Source organism: Mus caroli, unplaced genomic scaffold (genome assembly GCF_978045245.1).
Source record: "Mus caroli unplaced genomic scaffold, Mus_caroli_1 scaffold_12, whole genome shotgun sequence".
Lineage (NCBI taxonomy): Eukaryota > Metazoa > Chordata > Mammalia > Rodentia > Muridae > Mus > Mus caroli.
Window position 1 is genome coordinate 24,242,076 of NW_028227267.1, and position 17,030 is coordinate 24,259,105.

A 17,030-nucleotide genomic window follows, 5' to 3' on the forward strand; every position below is an offset into this window, starting at 1 on the left:
TCTAGATGCCAATCACCATTACTGTTACTACCGTTGCCTAACGTCATCTAGTTGGGTGGTCAGACATCATGGAGCCTCCAACTTCTTTCACAAAGTGGCTTGCCCAGCCTCCTGAGAGCACCAGCCTGAGAAAGTGCTGTCCAGTGCGAGACGAAGTTCAAGGGTCATTGTCCTGGTCAGTGAGGAGCTTTAGGTAAGAGTCCATGGTTTTGACCCAAGGGGTTGTGATGGTTGTGGCTCTGGCAGGCCCAGGGGGGGTCCCTGCCAAAGGGACAGGGTGCAATTACCTAGGGATGACAAAGCTGATTTAAGGCTGTAGGGAAAGAGAAGAGGCCAGGGCTTGATTTAACAAGCTTGCTGGATCTAAGTGCAGGGGATGGCCAGGGAAGGGACTGTTAAGCCACACATGGAACAGGGAGCACTGAGCTACAGGCCGGGCAGGGTTGAGACAAGCTCATGGACAGGCCCTAGTGGAGAGCCGGTGTGGACAGATATCCTTCCTTAGAGAGCCCCCCACCCCCTAAGGACTCTCTGGGAAGTACTGGGAGGGGAAGAGGGAGAAACTGTGCCGGGAGACTGTGGGGAGATCAAGAGCTCTAGCTGCATGCATATGTGGTGACCAGGCCGAGGGAACCTCAATTGAGAAAATGTTCCCATCATATTGGGCTTCAGGCAAGCGTGTGGATACATTTTCTTGATTGATGGCTGGTGTGGGAGGGCCCTGTTCACGGTGGGCAGTGCTGCCCCTGTGTTGGTGATCCTGGGTGTTATAGGAAAGCAGGCAAGAGAGCAAGCCAGCAAGCAGGACTTCTCCATGGCCTCTGCTTCAGTGTCTGCCTTCAGGTTCCTCTCCTCACTTCCTCCAGTGATGGATTGTGAGCTGAGACTTACAAGGTGAAATAAGCCCCCTTCTCCCCAAGTTGCTCTGGTCACAGTGTTTTGTCACAGGAACAGAAACCCTAACTAAGACACCAAACAAAGACTCATTGCTGGATGAAGCAAGGCTAGAGAGGGGACCTTGGGCTGGGCTGATTCCTACCATGGGCAGAGAACCTAGGCTGTGAGGTCTCAGTAAAAAGACATGCTGCCCCTCGCCTGGAGAGCACAAGTAACAACAAGTCCAGGTCAGCAGTGAGGGGCCCTGACACAGCATTGCCCTGTCCCTGTCTCCAACTCTGGACTCCAAGGTGGCTGGAGCCAACACGTCCTCAGACTGGAACACCATGGGACTGCAGGACCCGGGGCTGGCAGCTCACCCTCCACATCCTTGAGGTTGTTCTTCTCACAGGCTCTGCGGATGGCCTGGTCCAGGATGCCGTAGTCAGTCTCCTCTTCCTTGATGGTAGGGAACAGGTCAGACACAATCCCTGAGAAGAGCTTGAGGTCTTCCTGCAGGAACTTGGGCACATTCACATCTCGAATGGCCCGAAGGCAGATCAGCTCCTGTTGTAGGGGCCAGAAAGGTGGCTTCAGAATGGCAGGTTGGGTCCCCCACCCACACAGTCCTCCGGTGTCAGGACCTTCTGAAGCTCTCCTCCCCGGAGCTCTGTGGATACATCTCACCTCGTTCATGGTAGGGTTTTCTCTCTTAAGGTTCCCGGCTGCTGAGATGACAGTCTTCACCGCTCTCATCCCGAAGTCATAGTGGTCCTGTACATACCACACAGAAGAGGCATGTGCGGATGCTGACCTGTGAACATGGCCTCCTACGTGGAATCGGACTAATGCCTCACCACCCATCTTGGAGCTGAGATGTCATTTCGCCCAGAGACCTGTGGCTGTGGCTACTCACCTGCACACTGCAGCCTGGGCGAGGTGCCCTCCTTTGGCTGCTTGGCACCTTCTATGTCACCATCCCAACAGTCCTCTAGCTATAGGAGTCCCTGTTCTGAAGCTCTCTCTCAAAGAGGGGGAGTTTGGAACAGCTCTGGAGGTGGTAATATTTCAGTTGGAGACTGTGGAATGATGCGGGGCCTTACCTGGGAGCTGAGCTGCTCGGAAGACAGCTTGAAGGTGGTGGTGATCTTCTTAGCCAGCACATTGGCCTCGTTGAAGCCGAAGGAATACAGTGAGATCTCAGCAATCATGGCATAATCGGGGACCATCATGGCCACAGGTCGGAAGAGGGCCTGGACCCACAACACACACGGGAAAGGCAGACACATCACAGCCCCACCCAGGGCCTTAACACGCTCTCTGGATGGTCTGATTCATAGCTAATGCTGGGACTCTCTGTACCACACCTGCCACACTGAGGCTTCCACTCCTCAGTGGCTGTGAAGCTCATACCATTAGAAATAGGTGCTTTGTGTTGATGAACACCTTCCCCATGAAACTTCCAGGAGCGGGCCACTCTTAGTTCCTGTCTTCCCACTTTTTCTCACTTTTGCGCCTTCTCCCCATAGGAACCCCAGACCTCCCCATGTCCTGAAGACAAGTTCAGGGCCTCCCCACTCTGTAGCTGGGTGTGGTCCAATGGGGTCCCTGGAAAGGAGTGCCACCACAGGGAATCCCAGTTCTTCATGCCAGGCAGCTAGCTATTGTGTTCTCAAACCAGAGCTTTAACATCTTAGGGTCCAGTCTAAAGCTCTGTCACCTTCTGGCCACCCTGGGCCTGAACTTGCCTTCAGGTTGTCAGGCAGCTCTGTGCGGCCAGCATACCCCGGATTCATGGTGATAAACACAGCGCAGGATGGTACAAGGGGGATTTCAACACCCTCAAACATGAAACGTTCCACCTGGATGTGGGGTAAAGGGGTTGGCCCACTTTAGAGAGAAGACAACCAGACCTTCACCTCCTGTGACTGGGGCTCTGCCATGCCACAGACTTGACATCAGAGGTCAGCCAGACTGGACCCCTGGTCATGGATTAGATCTTCTCCCGGGATCTAGCCTAAGACCTTAGGTCTCACTGATCACCCATGGGCTCCCATGGCTCCAGGTCCTCAGAGGTTTCCACACCGTTGCTGCTTCCCTCCATCCACTAATCCCAATTCTGACTGAGCCCTTCAGATTTACTCAAACTCTGCCAACAACAGAACCTTGGGCATTACTTAAGTGGGATCTCTCGGCCTCTCAGTTCTTGTCATTTGACTCCTGTGAACACTAAAGCAGGTCAAAGGACCAGTGCCTTAGACCCTCCCTTGTAGAGGAAGGGACTCCCTTTACCTGACCATGGGCTGAGGTTAGGATCTGGGGTTTGAGACTGACTATAAAACTCCTCTAGACACAGCAGTAAGGCTTATGAGGGGCAGTACCATCCCTCTGTGGTGCCCAAGGCTCACCCTCTGTTGCTGTGCCTTCTGGATGGTAGTGATCTGCTGTGCCACCACCGATAGCACCTCAATGTCGATCCGATTAAACTCATCAAAGCAGGCCCAGGCCCCCGCACTAAGTAAAGCAAGGCATTTGGGTAGGGCGTGCACTTGGAGCATACGTGGTACCTCCTTCCAGCAACCCTCTGACTTCACTGGGGAGGAAGCTCTCAGTGGTGAACCCAGCTCAACTACAGCCCATGCCTCCCCCTCCCCCTAGCCCACTGAGCTGGGCCTTTGACTCCTGTCACTTCATCCTGTCCCTTGTGAGACATCTCCTGGCCAGTGTTCTCCCCTACTTGCCCCTGTCCGGTGCCATCTCACATCCAGCCTCACCTGGCCAGACCCTTGAAGAACTTGCCCATGGCCATGAAGTCGAGCTGGTCAGAGCAGTTGAACACAACCGTCTGTATGGCCAAGGCCTTCCCCAGGTCCTTTGTGGTCTCTGTTTTCCCTGTGCCAGCTGGGCCAGCCGGCGCACCTCCAAACTTGAGGTGCAAGGCTCCAGTCAGGGTCAGATAGCACCTGTGGGGGTGAAAGCAGATAGACACGGGCCACACCCATTTTGGGTGATTCCCCTTCCTCGGGTGCATCTCCCTTCAGGACTCTGTGGATCAGCAGCTCTTGCTCCTCACGCCTCTGAGGCACAGGTATGCCAGTCCTGAGCTCCAGGGTCGGGAACTGGAGCCTGGGGCTGGCTGCCTGTATAGTGTTTCTCCTTGCCCCATTTTGAGTCTTGCTGAGCTTTGTTTATTGATCTATGGGGCTGGCTGACCTCTACCCATTTCCCTTATTCAGAACCAGCTGGGGAGGGTTCACCTGTCAGTGAGGGGTGTGATCACCAGCCTCCCACTGTTGCCAAGGTACTCGTAGCCATAGATGAACTCGGCATTCACAGCACGGATGTATAGGTCGTCCTTTGTCCAGTAGTACCTAGCAGTGTAGGGACACAGGGTTCTCAACATGGGCTCACAGGCCAGTGAGTAGACATACAGTTAAAAAGAGGGGATTCTCTTAGAGCACAAGAACACAGAAGTACCCATATCTGTCTCATCTCTGGTTTGTGGACAGGGGCAATCCTAGTGTGGAATTGACAGTATCTTCAACCCCAGCCTCATCCACCCTGGCCCTGGGGTAGTCCTCCGTGGCCTCACCTGAGCTGCGAGATCCACTCAAAGTCATGTACGCTGACTACATTCTCATCGATCAGCTTGCTCACCACATCCTTGGCGTGGACCTCAATGACAATGAGTGCCGAAAGTACCATCCGCTGCATGCGGGACAGCTTCCCCCTCACCAGGGCCACCAGGTCACTGAGCTGAAAGAATCAGGAAATCACTGTAGAGATCTGGGATCTATAGCTCCTCGGCCCTTGCACAGAGGGAGGGCTTCTGCCACAGACAGTGTCTATATTCTAGAGGCTTCTACTGATCTGAGATGGGAGGAGAGGAAGGACCAGGACAGGGGAAGATAGAAGAATATACAAGTCACACACGTAGGACCTGCCTCTGTAGTGTATAATTTGTCTGCATACTCATGGTTGGAAATGGGGTCTGCAGAGCAGTGAGAAGCATGGATCATGGGTAGGAAGCCCAAGGGATGGTACAGAAAGAACCTGGTGGCCGCTTGACTGATCATTAAATGAGGGGCACCTCCCTAGTCTCAGAGCCCTCCTTGGGTCCCCTCTTGCTGATGCTACAGAGTCTGATCTGCCCCTTGGACCTGAACTTTGGCCTCGTCCAGGCCTGATGCAGAAGAATGTTGCTTGGAAAAATGGGTGTGGGGAGCACCAATCCTCTTTAATTCTACCTGTTTGGAGAGCTGGGGGAACAGCTTGCTACTGATGTTGCCAGCCTCAAGTGCCTCAGCTACCTCCATTGTCCAGTATGTCTGGCAGCCAGCGATGGTCACCTGGCCCGGCCAGTTCAGAACCCACTCAGTTCTGAGCATCTGGAAAGACAACATGAGCAGGCTGACCCACGTGCTACCAACTCTAACCCGTCTTCCTCGTTTCGGGCTGGGGCGGAGAGCATTGAGGAGGGAGCACGCTGGAGGCTGGGTGGGAAGGCTGCACTCACCGTTGGGTAGGCCTTGATGGCCATCTCAATGATGTCATGCACACTGGCCTTCATGCTCCGCTCCACCTCCAGCAGCCAGTCCTCCACATTGCTGGAGGGGTAGATGGAGAAGGAGAGCTTCACCTCTTCCCCCTCTGCTGAATACATGTGTGTGATCTCCAGATCTTCCTGGAACAGCAGCTGTGGGCACAGAGGTGGGGAGAAGCAAGTTACTCTGCTGTGCCAGAGCCTGCTCTCAGCCCCAGGCTGACCTGGCCAGATCTTGCCCCTTAGAGGAGCTGGCTCTGTGCTGGGGTGCCCCCAGTGTTTGCCTTCACTGGGGCTTCCCTGACAAGTAATTTGTCAGCGTGTGTTTAAGTCCTTGGGAAATGAGGCTAAGCTTGTCCTCTGTGTTTTCCCTCTTCCCAGATCTCAGTATTCTGGGAGAACAGGAGCTGCTGGCTGAGTTAGGACATTGGGGCTCCCAGAGTGAAGGGGAGGAGTGGGTTCTTTACCTAACCTTCTTCCCACCAGCCCCAGGTATATCTCTGAGGACCAGGGTCTGTCTTGGTGCCTCGTCTCTAAGAGGGCTTGACATGGGAGGAGAGAAGTCTCCTCTGGAATGTGCCCTAGTGCACTGGTCGAGCCTCAGGCCTAGCTACGCACCCGGGCAATGTTCTCGAAGCACTTGCGCAGGTGGGGCTGCACGGCTGTGGGGTCCTTTGTCTGAGACAGGATCTCCAGTAGTTCATCATCTGACAGGAAGTAGAATCTTCCAGGGGAACATAGGTGAGGAAAAAGGTCAGGTGGCCTTGGGCCCTGGCAGCTCCAATACTGCTGACATACTCTGCGTATCGTAAGCTATTCGCTATGACAGTTCACTAAGAGGACTTGAGAAGAGCAGAGTCCTAATAGCAATGAGTGCTTAAACCTGGGCTTGAGTATGCTTAGCACCTACAAATCCATTACCCTCCCTCCAAAGAAACAAACGTTACTTAGAGAAATGGTGAGTTCCGGGCTTGAAGCTGGGGATATATAATAGGAGCCCGGAATATCTTCTTGCAGTGGAAAGGCAAGTGGTTTCTCTAAGAACATGAAAGGCACATCCTAAGGACTTATGAGACAGATACAGAGCTCAGCTCCTGGGGACACTGCAGCTGGAGGGCTGCTTCAGTGTGAGTGGAGGTGAGCATGCTGAGACTCCACTCACTGGGACAAAGGAAAGGAGGGCAGAATTAAAAGGCACCTGTGAGCCAGCTTGGAGCTACTTCTGTTTGCGAAGTCCAAGGCAACTGACCCAGCCAGAATAAACTGTAAAGGGCTGGGCACGAGGCTCAGTGGGTAGAGTGCATATAGAGCATAAAGTCCAGGGTTTGATCCCCAGCACCAAATAAATCAGGGCTAGTGGGGCATCCCTGCAATTCTAGTTCTTAGGAGCAGAGACAGGAGTGCCAGAGGTTCAAGAACATCCTCATCTATGTAGTGAGTTTGAGGCTAGCCTGGGCTATGTGAAACTCTAGTTCCAGGGGTGGGGGGAAGTGGACCTGTTTAAAAAGGTTCTTTGGATACTAGCTTGGCAGAGCACTTGAAGGCCCACAGTGTGGACTTAGGTTGTGGTGCCTACCTGGGGAAGGCTGTCCGCTTGGTCTCCAGGTACTCGCTGAGGCCCCTCTGTACCAGGTCCAGCAACTTGTTGCAGTCCCTCAGGCTGTCCAGCAGCCTCTGGTCAGAACACACATTGATCACCTGCAGAGAGCAGACCCAGCAGGGGTTAAATAGAGGAAGTGAGCATCATCAGCTGGGAGGTGGCAAGATGGCTTTACTAGAAAGTGCCCATGCCGGCCAGGCACCGCCAGGAAGTGTAAGGGGGCAGGAAATCGATTCCTAGGCTCGGGATTGCCTCCATCAGCTCCAAGAAACCATTCTGTAGTCATAAAAGAAAGGTAAGAAGACCAAGGAACAGTCTTGGTGCAAACTTGGGAAGATCTCTAAAATGCTAAAACCACTGTGTTTCTAAGGCACATCTCTGTACTAGTAGTCCACGTCCAAGGAAAGTGAGCCACAACCAAAGCCTTCGGATTGGTCTTTAATCCTTGTTTAGGGAGGGGAAAGACCTAGAAGTCCCCAGCAATGTGATCAGGACCTTGGGGAGGTCCTAGCTGTCTTCCCATCCCCCCTCACCTCCCGGTTCTCATAGGCATTCTTCATGATCTTCCTCCAGATGCGCTCCATGGTTTGGTAGCGCTTGCTCTCCACAGGCAGCTGCCGGGTGATGTCCTCAGAGCTGAAGATGGGCTCCAGGTAGAGCCAGGCCCGCTGGCAGTTCAGCCACTCCTCCAGCACCTCCTGGGAAAGTGGGGCAGGACATGCACCGCCAGAGTTGGGGGCTCAGGGTTGGGCTTACTGTCCATGACAGAGACATTTCACCCCATCGGAGTGCAGTGCAGAGCACCCACATCAGCATCAGCATCTACTAGGTAACGCTACTCAGAGACATTTTCCTTTCTGCCTCCCAATGCTGCACTTGGAACTTACCTCATTTCCCCACCTCCCCCCATCACTGCAAACGAATTCATTCATCTCTGCTCATGAGATGGGCACCATGGTTAGCTCTGTATCAGGTCCATGCCAGGCTTAAGTGGACACCAGGAAGATCAGGGGAAGTGGACGTGGGTTCACTTCTGTTCTTGGGTAGACACTAGTGGTCACTCTGCTTCTGGATCACTAAGGATCCAATGTGTGTGAAGCCCCTTTACTAGGTACTGAGCAAGGCCCTCACTGGGGATATCTTATAGGCAGGTGTGGGTGAGATGGTGAGTTACTTGTGCTAAGCTTTGATAGGAGGTAGGGCTGGAATGACAGGTAGGTGTGTGTGCGTGTGTGTGTGTGTGTGTGCAAGCATATGTGCACACAGCAGGGAAGCCCGGGGATCAATGCTGTATAGACAAATGCTCCTTCATCTGACTTCTGGCCTCCAGTGGCGTATGTACTGAGAGACACACCTTCAGGCCTACATTCTAGGCATCTTAGGGCAGTCCCTGCCTCTGGTCTTGAAAGCCTGAGACATCTCTAGTCCCAAGCACCCTGGCCCCTGTTCTCCAAGTATCACCAAGTGAGACGGAAGCGGGAGGCTCAGGACAGGATGGAAAAGGATCCAGAGAGACCTCAGGGCCTCACTCTGTCCAGTCCACAAAGTTCCAGTGACTAGACTGTCTTACGCTTAGGCAGTCACATTGTTTAAGTTTGACTCCTTCCATAGCCCTTACTACCCTTTTCAGGAGCCAGACTTCATCCATGGATGGCCCTCATCCATCTTGGTCTCCTCTTCCGGATGGAGGCTTGTTAGAGAGTCAGGGGCTGAGGGGAACAGCTGCAGAGGGCTACAGCTGACTACAGTAAGTGCCATCTGGCGGACAGTACTCCTTTGGAGGGGAGGACAAAGGGAGGAAGGCCCACCTGGGTCAGCTTCAGTTTGGTCTCCCAGGAGTTGATGCGCTGCTCAAAGGGTTTCTTGTACGGTGAGAAGGACATACTCTGAGTCATGACAATGTGGTCGTCGAGCAGTTGTGAGGCTTCGTCTGGGCTCTTGAGGATATAGGTGTCTGTCTCCTTGTAGGGCAACACGTTGAACAGGATGGATGACCACTCCTTCTCCATCTTGTCTAGTGCCTGTGGCGGGGGGATGGTCAGAGCTGTGTGCTTGGAAAGGACTGGTTGTCATTGTCTCACCAGCACTGGGCAGGGGACAATGGACTCTGCCAGGCCATGGCTTTGTGTGAGCCACACTGGTGAATAACTCCCAGCTTGCCTAATCGGCAAGTCCCCAGTGAGCCTCGGTCTGAATGCAGGGTGGACACAGGCCCCTATGTATGCAACATGAGTCACTTGGGTGCCAGCTAGGAGTTTGCGCACACCTAAAGAATATTATTTTGGGTACTGCTGAACCTCCCTGAGCCTTAAGGTTCTCTAATTAGTTAATTCATTAATTATTAACAGTGCAGGGGATTAAACTCGTGAATATAGGCTGCATTCTCAACTCGTGTGCTCATCTGTTAAATGGTGATGATGGTATTAGCTCCTTGCTAGAGTCTTGGCAGGGAAACGGAGTATTATAGCAATGGTGGGTACTATGCCAAGCACTCCACCCCCATTATTAACTTCTAATAAAATGTACTCTTAACCCAGGAAGCCATTACGGTTACCCTCCCAAATGGCTGTCATTGCAAGGGCTAGAGATCAGCCTGTTCAGCAGGGTCTAAGAAGTGGGTCTAATCAGACCTGCCAGTGGTTGGGTACCCACCTGTTCAATAGCATACTCCTTGCCAGCCACTTCAGCCACCTTGCTGATGCTCTCAATGTGGTCCTGAAGGTTCATCTCCAGGCAGCGGGCAAAGGTCAAGTTGGCCTTTGGCCTGACATTGATGTTGATCTCATTGGACAGTACCTCCCAGTGCCGGTTGCGCATACCAGGGTTGCGCAGGCCTTGGATCAGCGGGATGTACGGCTTGAACTCCTCTATGCGTGCTCGGATATCCAAAGCCACATCCTGGCAGGCTGCCGGGTAGGCAGGAAAGCATGAAAGTCAACCAGTCCCCAGAGAAAGAGGATAGGCTGGGTCCACAGGAAAGGAATGGTTACCGTGCTCTTGGGCAAGCGTTGGATGGGGAAGAAGCAAACCCATCCAACAAAAAGCATCACGCCTTGCCTGGGCCCCACCAGGAGATAGTCTCAGCTACCTGGGATGTCCTTGAACTGCTTCACACATTTGTGCATGGTCTTGAACGACTCAATGACATTCTTCTCCAGCTGCTCAGCATCAATGGCTGACAGGGGATCATTCATCCAGCTCTCAGACCACCGCAGCCAGTCTGAGGCTGTGGTCCAGAGGTCCAGGTATGGTTGGAATTCCTTCACCATTCTTGAGAGCTTGTCATACTACAGGGGCAGAGGGTGAGACTGTCAGGATGCTCACTGGGCTTTCTCCACACTATCTCTACACTGGTCAGGACCCATCTCCTTTTTTGTTCTTGGCTGTTAGCTCTGCTCTTGCCCCCAAAGACCCAGTCAGGACTTCCCTTCTCCTGCTATATGTAAACTCTGGACACTGAGCCTCCCAGGTCTAGGCTGACCCTGCCCTCTGAAACCTCCTGCTTGTATATACTGCCCATCCCCAGAGCCAACAAGTTTAGTTCTGCCCTGTAGCCAGCTAGTTCTACCCAAGCATGCCCGAGCCTTGCCCCATAGTGGCTGGGCTCTGCTATGGCTGCAGATAAGCCTGCGAAGTGGGGCAAAAGCCCACAGTAGGCCTACATTGGTGATAGGCAAGCCAAAGATGCGCTCGCGGTTGTTGTACAGCATCGCCAGCTGCTGGCAGTCCTTCAGCTGCTTCTTGACCCGCCGCACCTCGTTGGCAATCTCGTGTGCTCGTGAAATCTCCACATGGATGGAGAAGCCAGCCACCACCAGCTGTGGGCCAAGGAGCCAGAGTCAAATGCACACACGTCCTATGACTGAGCATGTATCCCACAGACCCTGGGCATCGAGTCCTAGCTCTGAGAGAACTTTGTTTTGTAGTGAGCCACTCGCTGGCCAATCACAGGCAGGCTGTTCCAGGATTGGGGAACAGATGGGAATCTTTGAACATCATGCTCACTGTCCACTGGGGTGCCAGTTACATAATCAAGATGATTAGGTCCATAATTGTTTCATTTTCTAAAATGTTCTATCCAGGCATCTCATTCCTTCAGCCATTTTAAAAATTTGGACATCCTGTCATCCATCATCCATTGACATTGCATCTCCTAAATGCTAGACAGCAGTGTGTGTGTGTGTGTGTGTGTGTGTGTGTGTGTGTGTGTGAGAGAGAGAGAGAGAGAGAGAGAGAGAGAGAGAGAGAGAGAGAGAGAGAGAGGTGGAGTGGGGGGGGTGCAGTTCCTAGGAGAGCCCTAAGCCAAGCCCCACCTGCAGCCCTTCCAGCTTCTCCTGGAAGTTGTTCTGGTCCATGAGCTGTATTTTGCGGAACTTCTCCTCATCTTCAATGTGTTGCTGCCGCACCATATCTATCTGCCCAAGGATCTTAGAGGGCCAGTTGTTGGCAGCCCATCTGGCAGGAAAGAGGATCAGAATTTGAGGAGATGCCACAGGTGAAATAATAGGACAGACAGGAAGGGCCACCATTCCATGTGCCCAGGGCCCAAGCCCAGGGAGTTAGGCTGTGAGCAGGGTTGGGTTGGAGTAGAATGAGAGAATCCAGAGGACAGCTGGATCTAGTTGGAACTGCGGAACTGGAGAGTCTGAGTAAGCTGGGAGGCTGCCATTGCCACCCCTGCCCAGTGAGATGCAGCTCTATGGTGCCCATGCAAAAGAGCAAAGAAGAAATAACAAGAGAGTGATGTCAAGGGTGCTGGCTAGTTTTATGTCAACTTGACACAAGCTAGAATAATCAAAGGGGAGGGAGCTTCTATTGAGGGACTCTCTCCATAAGATCTAGCTGTAGGAATGCCTATACGTCATTTTTTTTTTCTTATTAGTGATGGATGTCAGAGGGCTCAGCCCATTGTGGGTGGTGCTACCCCTGGGTTGGTAGTCTTGGGTGCTATAAAAAAAACCAGGCTGGGCAAGCCATAAGGAAAGAGCCAGAAAGTAACACTCTTCCATGGCCTCTGCACCAGCTCCTGCCTCCAGGTTCCTATAGTCACTAACTGTCTTCGCTGATGCAGTGTGATAGGCAACTGTGAGCAAAGAAAACCACATCCTCCCTAAGTTGCTTTCGGTCATGGTGTTTCATCACAGCAACAGAAACTGTAGCTAAGACAATATATTTCCTCTGGAATCCTGGGATTCTCAGATGAAGCACAATCAAGTCTAGTCTCTAGCCTCCATGCCACTGTTGACCAGCCAGAGCCATCAGGCCAGCTTCTGTCACACACATGTTAAGCAACTCCCTCTACCACATGACACAAGCTCTCAATGGAACTTAAGGTTTCTAACTGCAGCTGGCTTAGGGATGTCAGCCCCTGGGAAGGTTCCTGACTCTGCCTCCCCCCCAGCTCTCAGGTGGCGCCATGGTTTAGGGCATCTTGGCAGGGCATTTCTGGTGTGATTTCATAGCTTGTGACAGCTGGTACTTTTGAGCAGCACTACATCCCGGCATCTCCTGCTGCCCACCCAGTCAGTAGCCAGTGCTGGGAATGACTCTCCCACTCACTTGTCATTGAAGTCGTCTGTGGTGAGGTTGTAGAAGAATTCATCCATGACCTCGTAGTCAGACATGACCTTCACAATCCGCTCCTGCATGAGCAGGAAGTGATGAGGCATGCTGGGGACGGGGCCACTTGGATGGGATCTCCAAAGTGACTGGGACCAGGGAAAAGGCACTTTCTTTCAGAGAGGGGAAGCCTTAACAGATTTCAAGGCCAGGCCTAGGGCTCTAGGAGCCATTGCCAACACATCTCTGGGCCTAGTCCCCCGACCTATGCCTTCAGTCCTCCTGACTGTTCAGAGAGCACAGCTCTGAATCCCTGTTGTACCCTGCAAACTTTACCCTGGGCCCCCACCAGTCCCTGGGTATCTGCTTTACCTTATCTACTGGCTCTGATCTCCCAGCCTCCGCCTATCTCAGCCCCTAGTCTCGGTATCCAGGCCCTGGGTCCCTAATGCACCACCCAACTTCTGGCTCCACCAGGCTCCTGGACACCCAGCACCAGTGTGCCTACCTTACCTCCAGAAATACCAGCTTTTCAGGAATGCCCTTCATCCAGTCTCGAAGCTCGGCAAGCTCCTCAATGCTGTTGGGCTTCTCGTAGATCTTGCGGCTAATGCTGCGGAACTCCTCACAGATCTGGTGGGTGAGGATTGGAGGGCTCTAGGGACGGTTATGTGCCTTGACTACACTGGGACCTGTTTCTCAAGGTCCCTAGGGCCTCGAAGTCAATTATTCTACCATGGCCACCCTCTGCCATTCTTCCCAAGAGAGAGGTTCCTGATAGGGTCACTACGGTGCTAAAATCGCTTCTGGGGCAAAGATGTCACCCTCTTAATCTCCTCTGGACGCAGGAACAAAGTTAGGGTTTCTGATATCTGCACTTGCATCCCCTCAGCCCCGTGGAGCAATCCAAGCTCAGCCTGTACTTCACAAGAACATCCCAGGATTCTGAAAGTCTAGGGATGGAGATATCAACCTTCTACTCACATATGGATGCATATGAATGCAGGAAGGGATCAAGGCACAATGACTTCCAGGTCCTTTCTTTGACCCAGGCACTTGAAGACACCACAGACTTTGTCTAGGGCATCTTACAAGTGAGAACATGCTATGTGTCCAAGGTTTGTGTGTTGCTGTGGTCGCTAGGGCAAGGCCAGTAGTTTACTTACACTGTCTACCTCCTTGTGTAAGTTCTTGGCTAGGATATCCAGCATAGAAGTGGCCAGGGCCTTGCGTTTTTTGGACAGGCTCTGCTTAACATTGTCAACATTAATGTAGAAGGGACCAATGATGATGCTGCCAGGCAGAGAGTTGTCTAGGATCTCCTTCTCTTTCAGGTGGGTAATTACCACTTCTCGAACCTCCTCTGCTGATGGGCACTGAGTCTGATAGGTCCTGAAGGCAGTGTGCATGGGCAGAGAACAGAGGATGGTTAGCAGGATGGGAGGGGATGCATACACAGACAGACAGACAGACAGACAGATGGACATACGGATGGACACACACAGGCACACTGATACATGCACACACACACACACACACACACACACACACACACACACACACACACACACGCACATACTTGAGGAAGGTGCTAATGTCATTGTTGTTCAGCTCCAGATACTTTCTGTACTCCTTAGCGTAGGCCTGCAGTGGCATCATGGCCTTGTGCATAGCATTTGTGATGTTAGCACGTAGCTCTTCTACCAGTGGCTCATGAAGCCCCACTGATTCCAGCAGAGGGTCCCCACTGATAAAGATGTCCTCCATCACCAGCTTTAAGAAGAAGAACACAAAAGGCCAAGCTGGATGAGCCCTGGAGTGGTTGGCAGAGTGGTCTAAAGCCCGAACGGGTAGCAACATGGGCAAGCTTAGGCAATATGACACAGGAGTGGGGGAAGGGTTGCAACAACATATCTGGGAAACGGCCCAAAACACATGCAGATGCTACTGTGAGGCTCACTTAGGGACCATATCCTCCTTGCTTGGTGTGATTCAGACTTGCCAAGGGCAAGTTGTTGATGGCTTTAACTGACAGCAGGAAATACAGGAAGGGACTTGAGCTATGGAGGCTCTTGGGCCTGGAGAGTGGGCTGTGTGCAGCCTGGGTGTGTATGCAGCGGTGGTGACTCCTGGAGATCTTGGCTACTGGTTGTGTGTGGAAGTTCACCTGGGTCTACGGCTGAGGTAGAGAAAGGGACTCAGAGCTGAGGATAAAGAGGGTGGAACACAGGACAGATGCAGCTATGGCAGGATTAGTCCAATCAGTCTAAGATTCAAAGTGATGTCCTGATACTTAGTGGTTTTGTAAATTAGATTTAGATGGTTTAATTTCTTCAGGTCTACAAGGCAGCAATACTAACAGTTCCATTTTTGCTGAGGATGAAAGGAGATGTCTGTAACCTTCAGAGCCATACCTTCTGCCTACGGAGTGTAAGGCTGGCGGTAACAAAGTGCCCTGGTATCTGTGATGCCTCTTATGTGTTTCAATGGCACTGTCAGACAGTTGTCACATCTGAATGTGGAGAGCACCCTGTGGCTCTCAGCAGCCATCCAGACCCTGCCCAGCCTGTAACATGTACCTTCTCTAGTTGGGGCACAGCATGGGTGGCCAGGATACCCTTGTCAAAGAGGTTGAGCAGAGTCATCTCGAACTGCTCTAGAGGCGTGCTGTAGTGCACCCCTGAGTTGTCCAGCACCAAGTCTACGATGAACAGAGGATTCTTCCGAGGCCTGGAGGCAAATAGCTGGGCTGATTGGGAGTGCCTGCCCCTTCCTGCCAGTGTTGTGATCTCAGGCTTCTCTGAGCACAGCACTGCTTTCTCCTCCCTACAGAAATGCCCAGTTTACTAGAGAGCAAAGCTCGAGGCCAGCCAGAAAGGTTTTTAGATTCTTACCCCAGACCTTGGTCTTGAGGTCATTGGACAGGTTGGCCTGGCATAGGCACTTGCTAAAAGCCCCCATGCTCTTCCTAAGAGCCCACTATCATCAGTTTCAGAAGTCTGAGGCACGTCAAAAGTCTTGATGATTCATCCCAGCCAGGGCCCTGTGGATAGCTTCTGCCTTACTAAAAATTTCCAGGAAGCTCTTGGTGGTCTAGTCTGGTCCCTCTGTCCTGTCTCATTTCCTCTGCCCTGGCTTATCTGCCCTTCCCATTCCAGCTGCACTTGGTAACCTGTCCTCCCTCAGCTGCCCTAAGTCCTTTTTACTTGTGGTGTTCCTGTTCCATTTGGTCTGGCCAGTTACCTCTAGTGTCCCCGTGCCTCAAAGGCCACCCACCTCTTCCTTGACCACAGGGCAAAGGCCCATCCCCAGAGTTCATCATAGAATTGGCAATGATAGTATCTATTAAATGTCTTGCTATGCCTGTCTCCCGCTGGCATAAAGAACTGTATCTCAGAGTTCCCTAAGACCAACATCTGGTTCATGGTAAGGGCTCAGTATTATCAACTGAGTGACTCAGAGTGACCACAAAAATGATGGCTACTAGAATGTAAGCCAGAAGTGGAGGGGACACTTCTGAGACGGTCAAACTCTTTCGGGTGTCAAGAACCTGGTGTGCTGGGCCCTTGGTTGTAAGACAGAGTCATTCCCCTCCGCCCCCCGATCCCCATGCCTCTGTCCATCTGGACTCACTTGTAGGGGCTGTTGACAAGGTCTTCTCCCCAGTCCATGTCATCCACGCACTCAAGCACGCTGCAGCAAGCATCACCAATGAACTGTGTGAAGCTGCCCAGGGAGTCCTGCACCAGGAAGCGCAGCGTGTCCTGCAGCATGTACTTGATGAGTTCCATCAGCTTGCGCAGCTTTGACATGAGGTACACCTCCCAGTTGGTCTCGTACAGGTTGTACCAGCCCTTGCTCATGTCTCGAAGGCTGCCGCGCATAGCTACTTTCAATGTACTGATCCAGCTGTCCTTGAGGAACATCTGCACCTTGTGTGGACACAGCTGTCATCAAGACACCACCCCAGGCACCCGCCATCCAAAGCTATTATGCTTGAAGATGATATAGCAAGGTTCTTGGGATGGCCACCCCAGGACTCATGTGCACGACAATGGAGGGACATCTCCCACGAGATGGTGCCAAGCACTGTGGACCAACACTTCAGCGTGATATCTGGGGTCTAGGGATGCTTGGAGGAAAGGCAGGGCATGTGGGGAAAGAGACAGACATGGAAGAAAAAGAGGCAGAACGGGAGAACACAGGAATAAGAGGAGGATAGAACTGAGTGGAGAGAGGCTGTAGCCGTGCCCCTTGCACTCTCGTCTGCAAGTGTTGTGATATGGGAGTGGAGTTCCTGTTCTCCCTTTTAAGACAGGAGATCTGCCCTAAGACTACTAGGGCTGGCTCAGAGCGACTGGGAAGGAAGAAGCCCACCCTGGTTCTCCTTGCTCTGCAAGATGGTCTCCACCATTGCCCCACCCTTGTCCCACTTCAGCAGAGCCTTGAAGC

General features: G+C 52.5%; 1 protein-coding gene across 2 annotated transcripts in view; it reads right to left on the bottom strand.

The window, feature by feature from the left end:
* Positions 1–17,030, bottom strand: part of Dnah1 (dynein axonemal heavy chain 1) — a 70,485-nt gene that overhangs the window by 31,208 nt on the left and 22,247 nt on the right. For both annotated transcript variants that reach the window (XM_021181307.2, XM_085828533.1), the window contains exons 11-34: positions 16,212–16,510; positions 15,158–15,308; positions 14,158–14,351; positions 13,745–13,970; positions 13,092–13,211; positions 12,579–12,661; positions 11,333–11,474; positions 10,682–10,837; positions 10,108–10,306; positions 9,672–9,925; positions 8,828–9,040; positions 7,553–7,717; positions 6,996–7,117; positions 6,038–6,143; positions 5,393–5,572; positions 5,124–5,264; positions 4,469–4,632; positions 4,134–4,247; positions 3,651–3,839; positions 3,285–3,390; positions 2,625–2,738; positions 1,980–2,129; positions 1,564–1,650; positions 1,257–1,443 (exon numbers count right to left, since the gene is read on the bottom strand). In XM_021181307.2, coding sequence (XP_021036966.1) covers positions 1,257–1,443; positions 1,564–1,650; positions 1,980–2,129; positions 2,625–2,738; positions 3,285–3,390; positions 3,651–3,839; positions 4,134–4,247; positions 4,469–4,632; positions 5,124–5,264; positions 5,393–5,572; positions 6,038–6,143; positions 6,996–7,117; positions 7,553–7,717; positions 8,828–9,040; positions 9,672–9,925; positions 10,108–10,306; positions 10,682–10,837; positions 11,333–11,474; positions 12,579–12,661; positions 13,092–13,211; positions 13,745–13,970; positions 14,158–14,351; positions 15,158–15,308; positions 16,212–16,510 — 3,862 coding nt within the window. The remainder of the gene's footprint in view (positions 1–1,256; positions 1,444–1,563; positions 1,651–1,979; positions 2,130–2,624; positions 2,739–3,284; positions 3,391–3,650; positions 3,840–4,133; positions 4,248–4,468; positions 4,633–5,123; positions 5,265–5,392; positions 5,573–6,037; positions 6,144–6,995; positions 7,118–7,552; positions 7,718–8,827; positions 9,041–9,671; positions 9,926–10,107; positions 10,307–10,681; positions 10,838–11,332; positions 11,475–12,578; positions 12,662–13,091; positions 13,212–13,744; positions 13,971–14,157; positions 14,352–15,157; positions 15,309–16,211; positions 16,511–17,030) is intronic.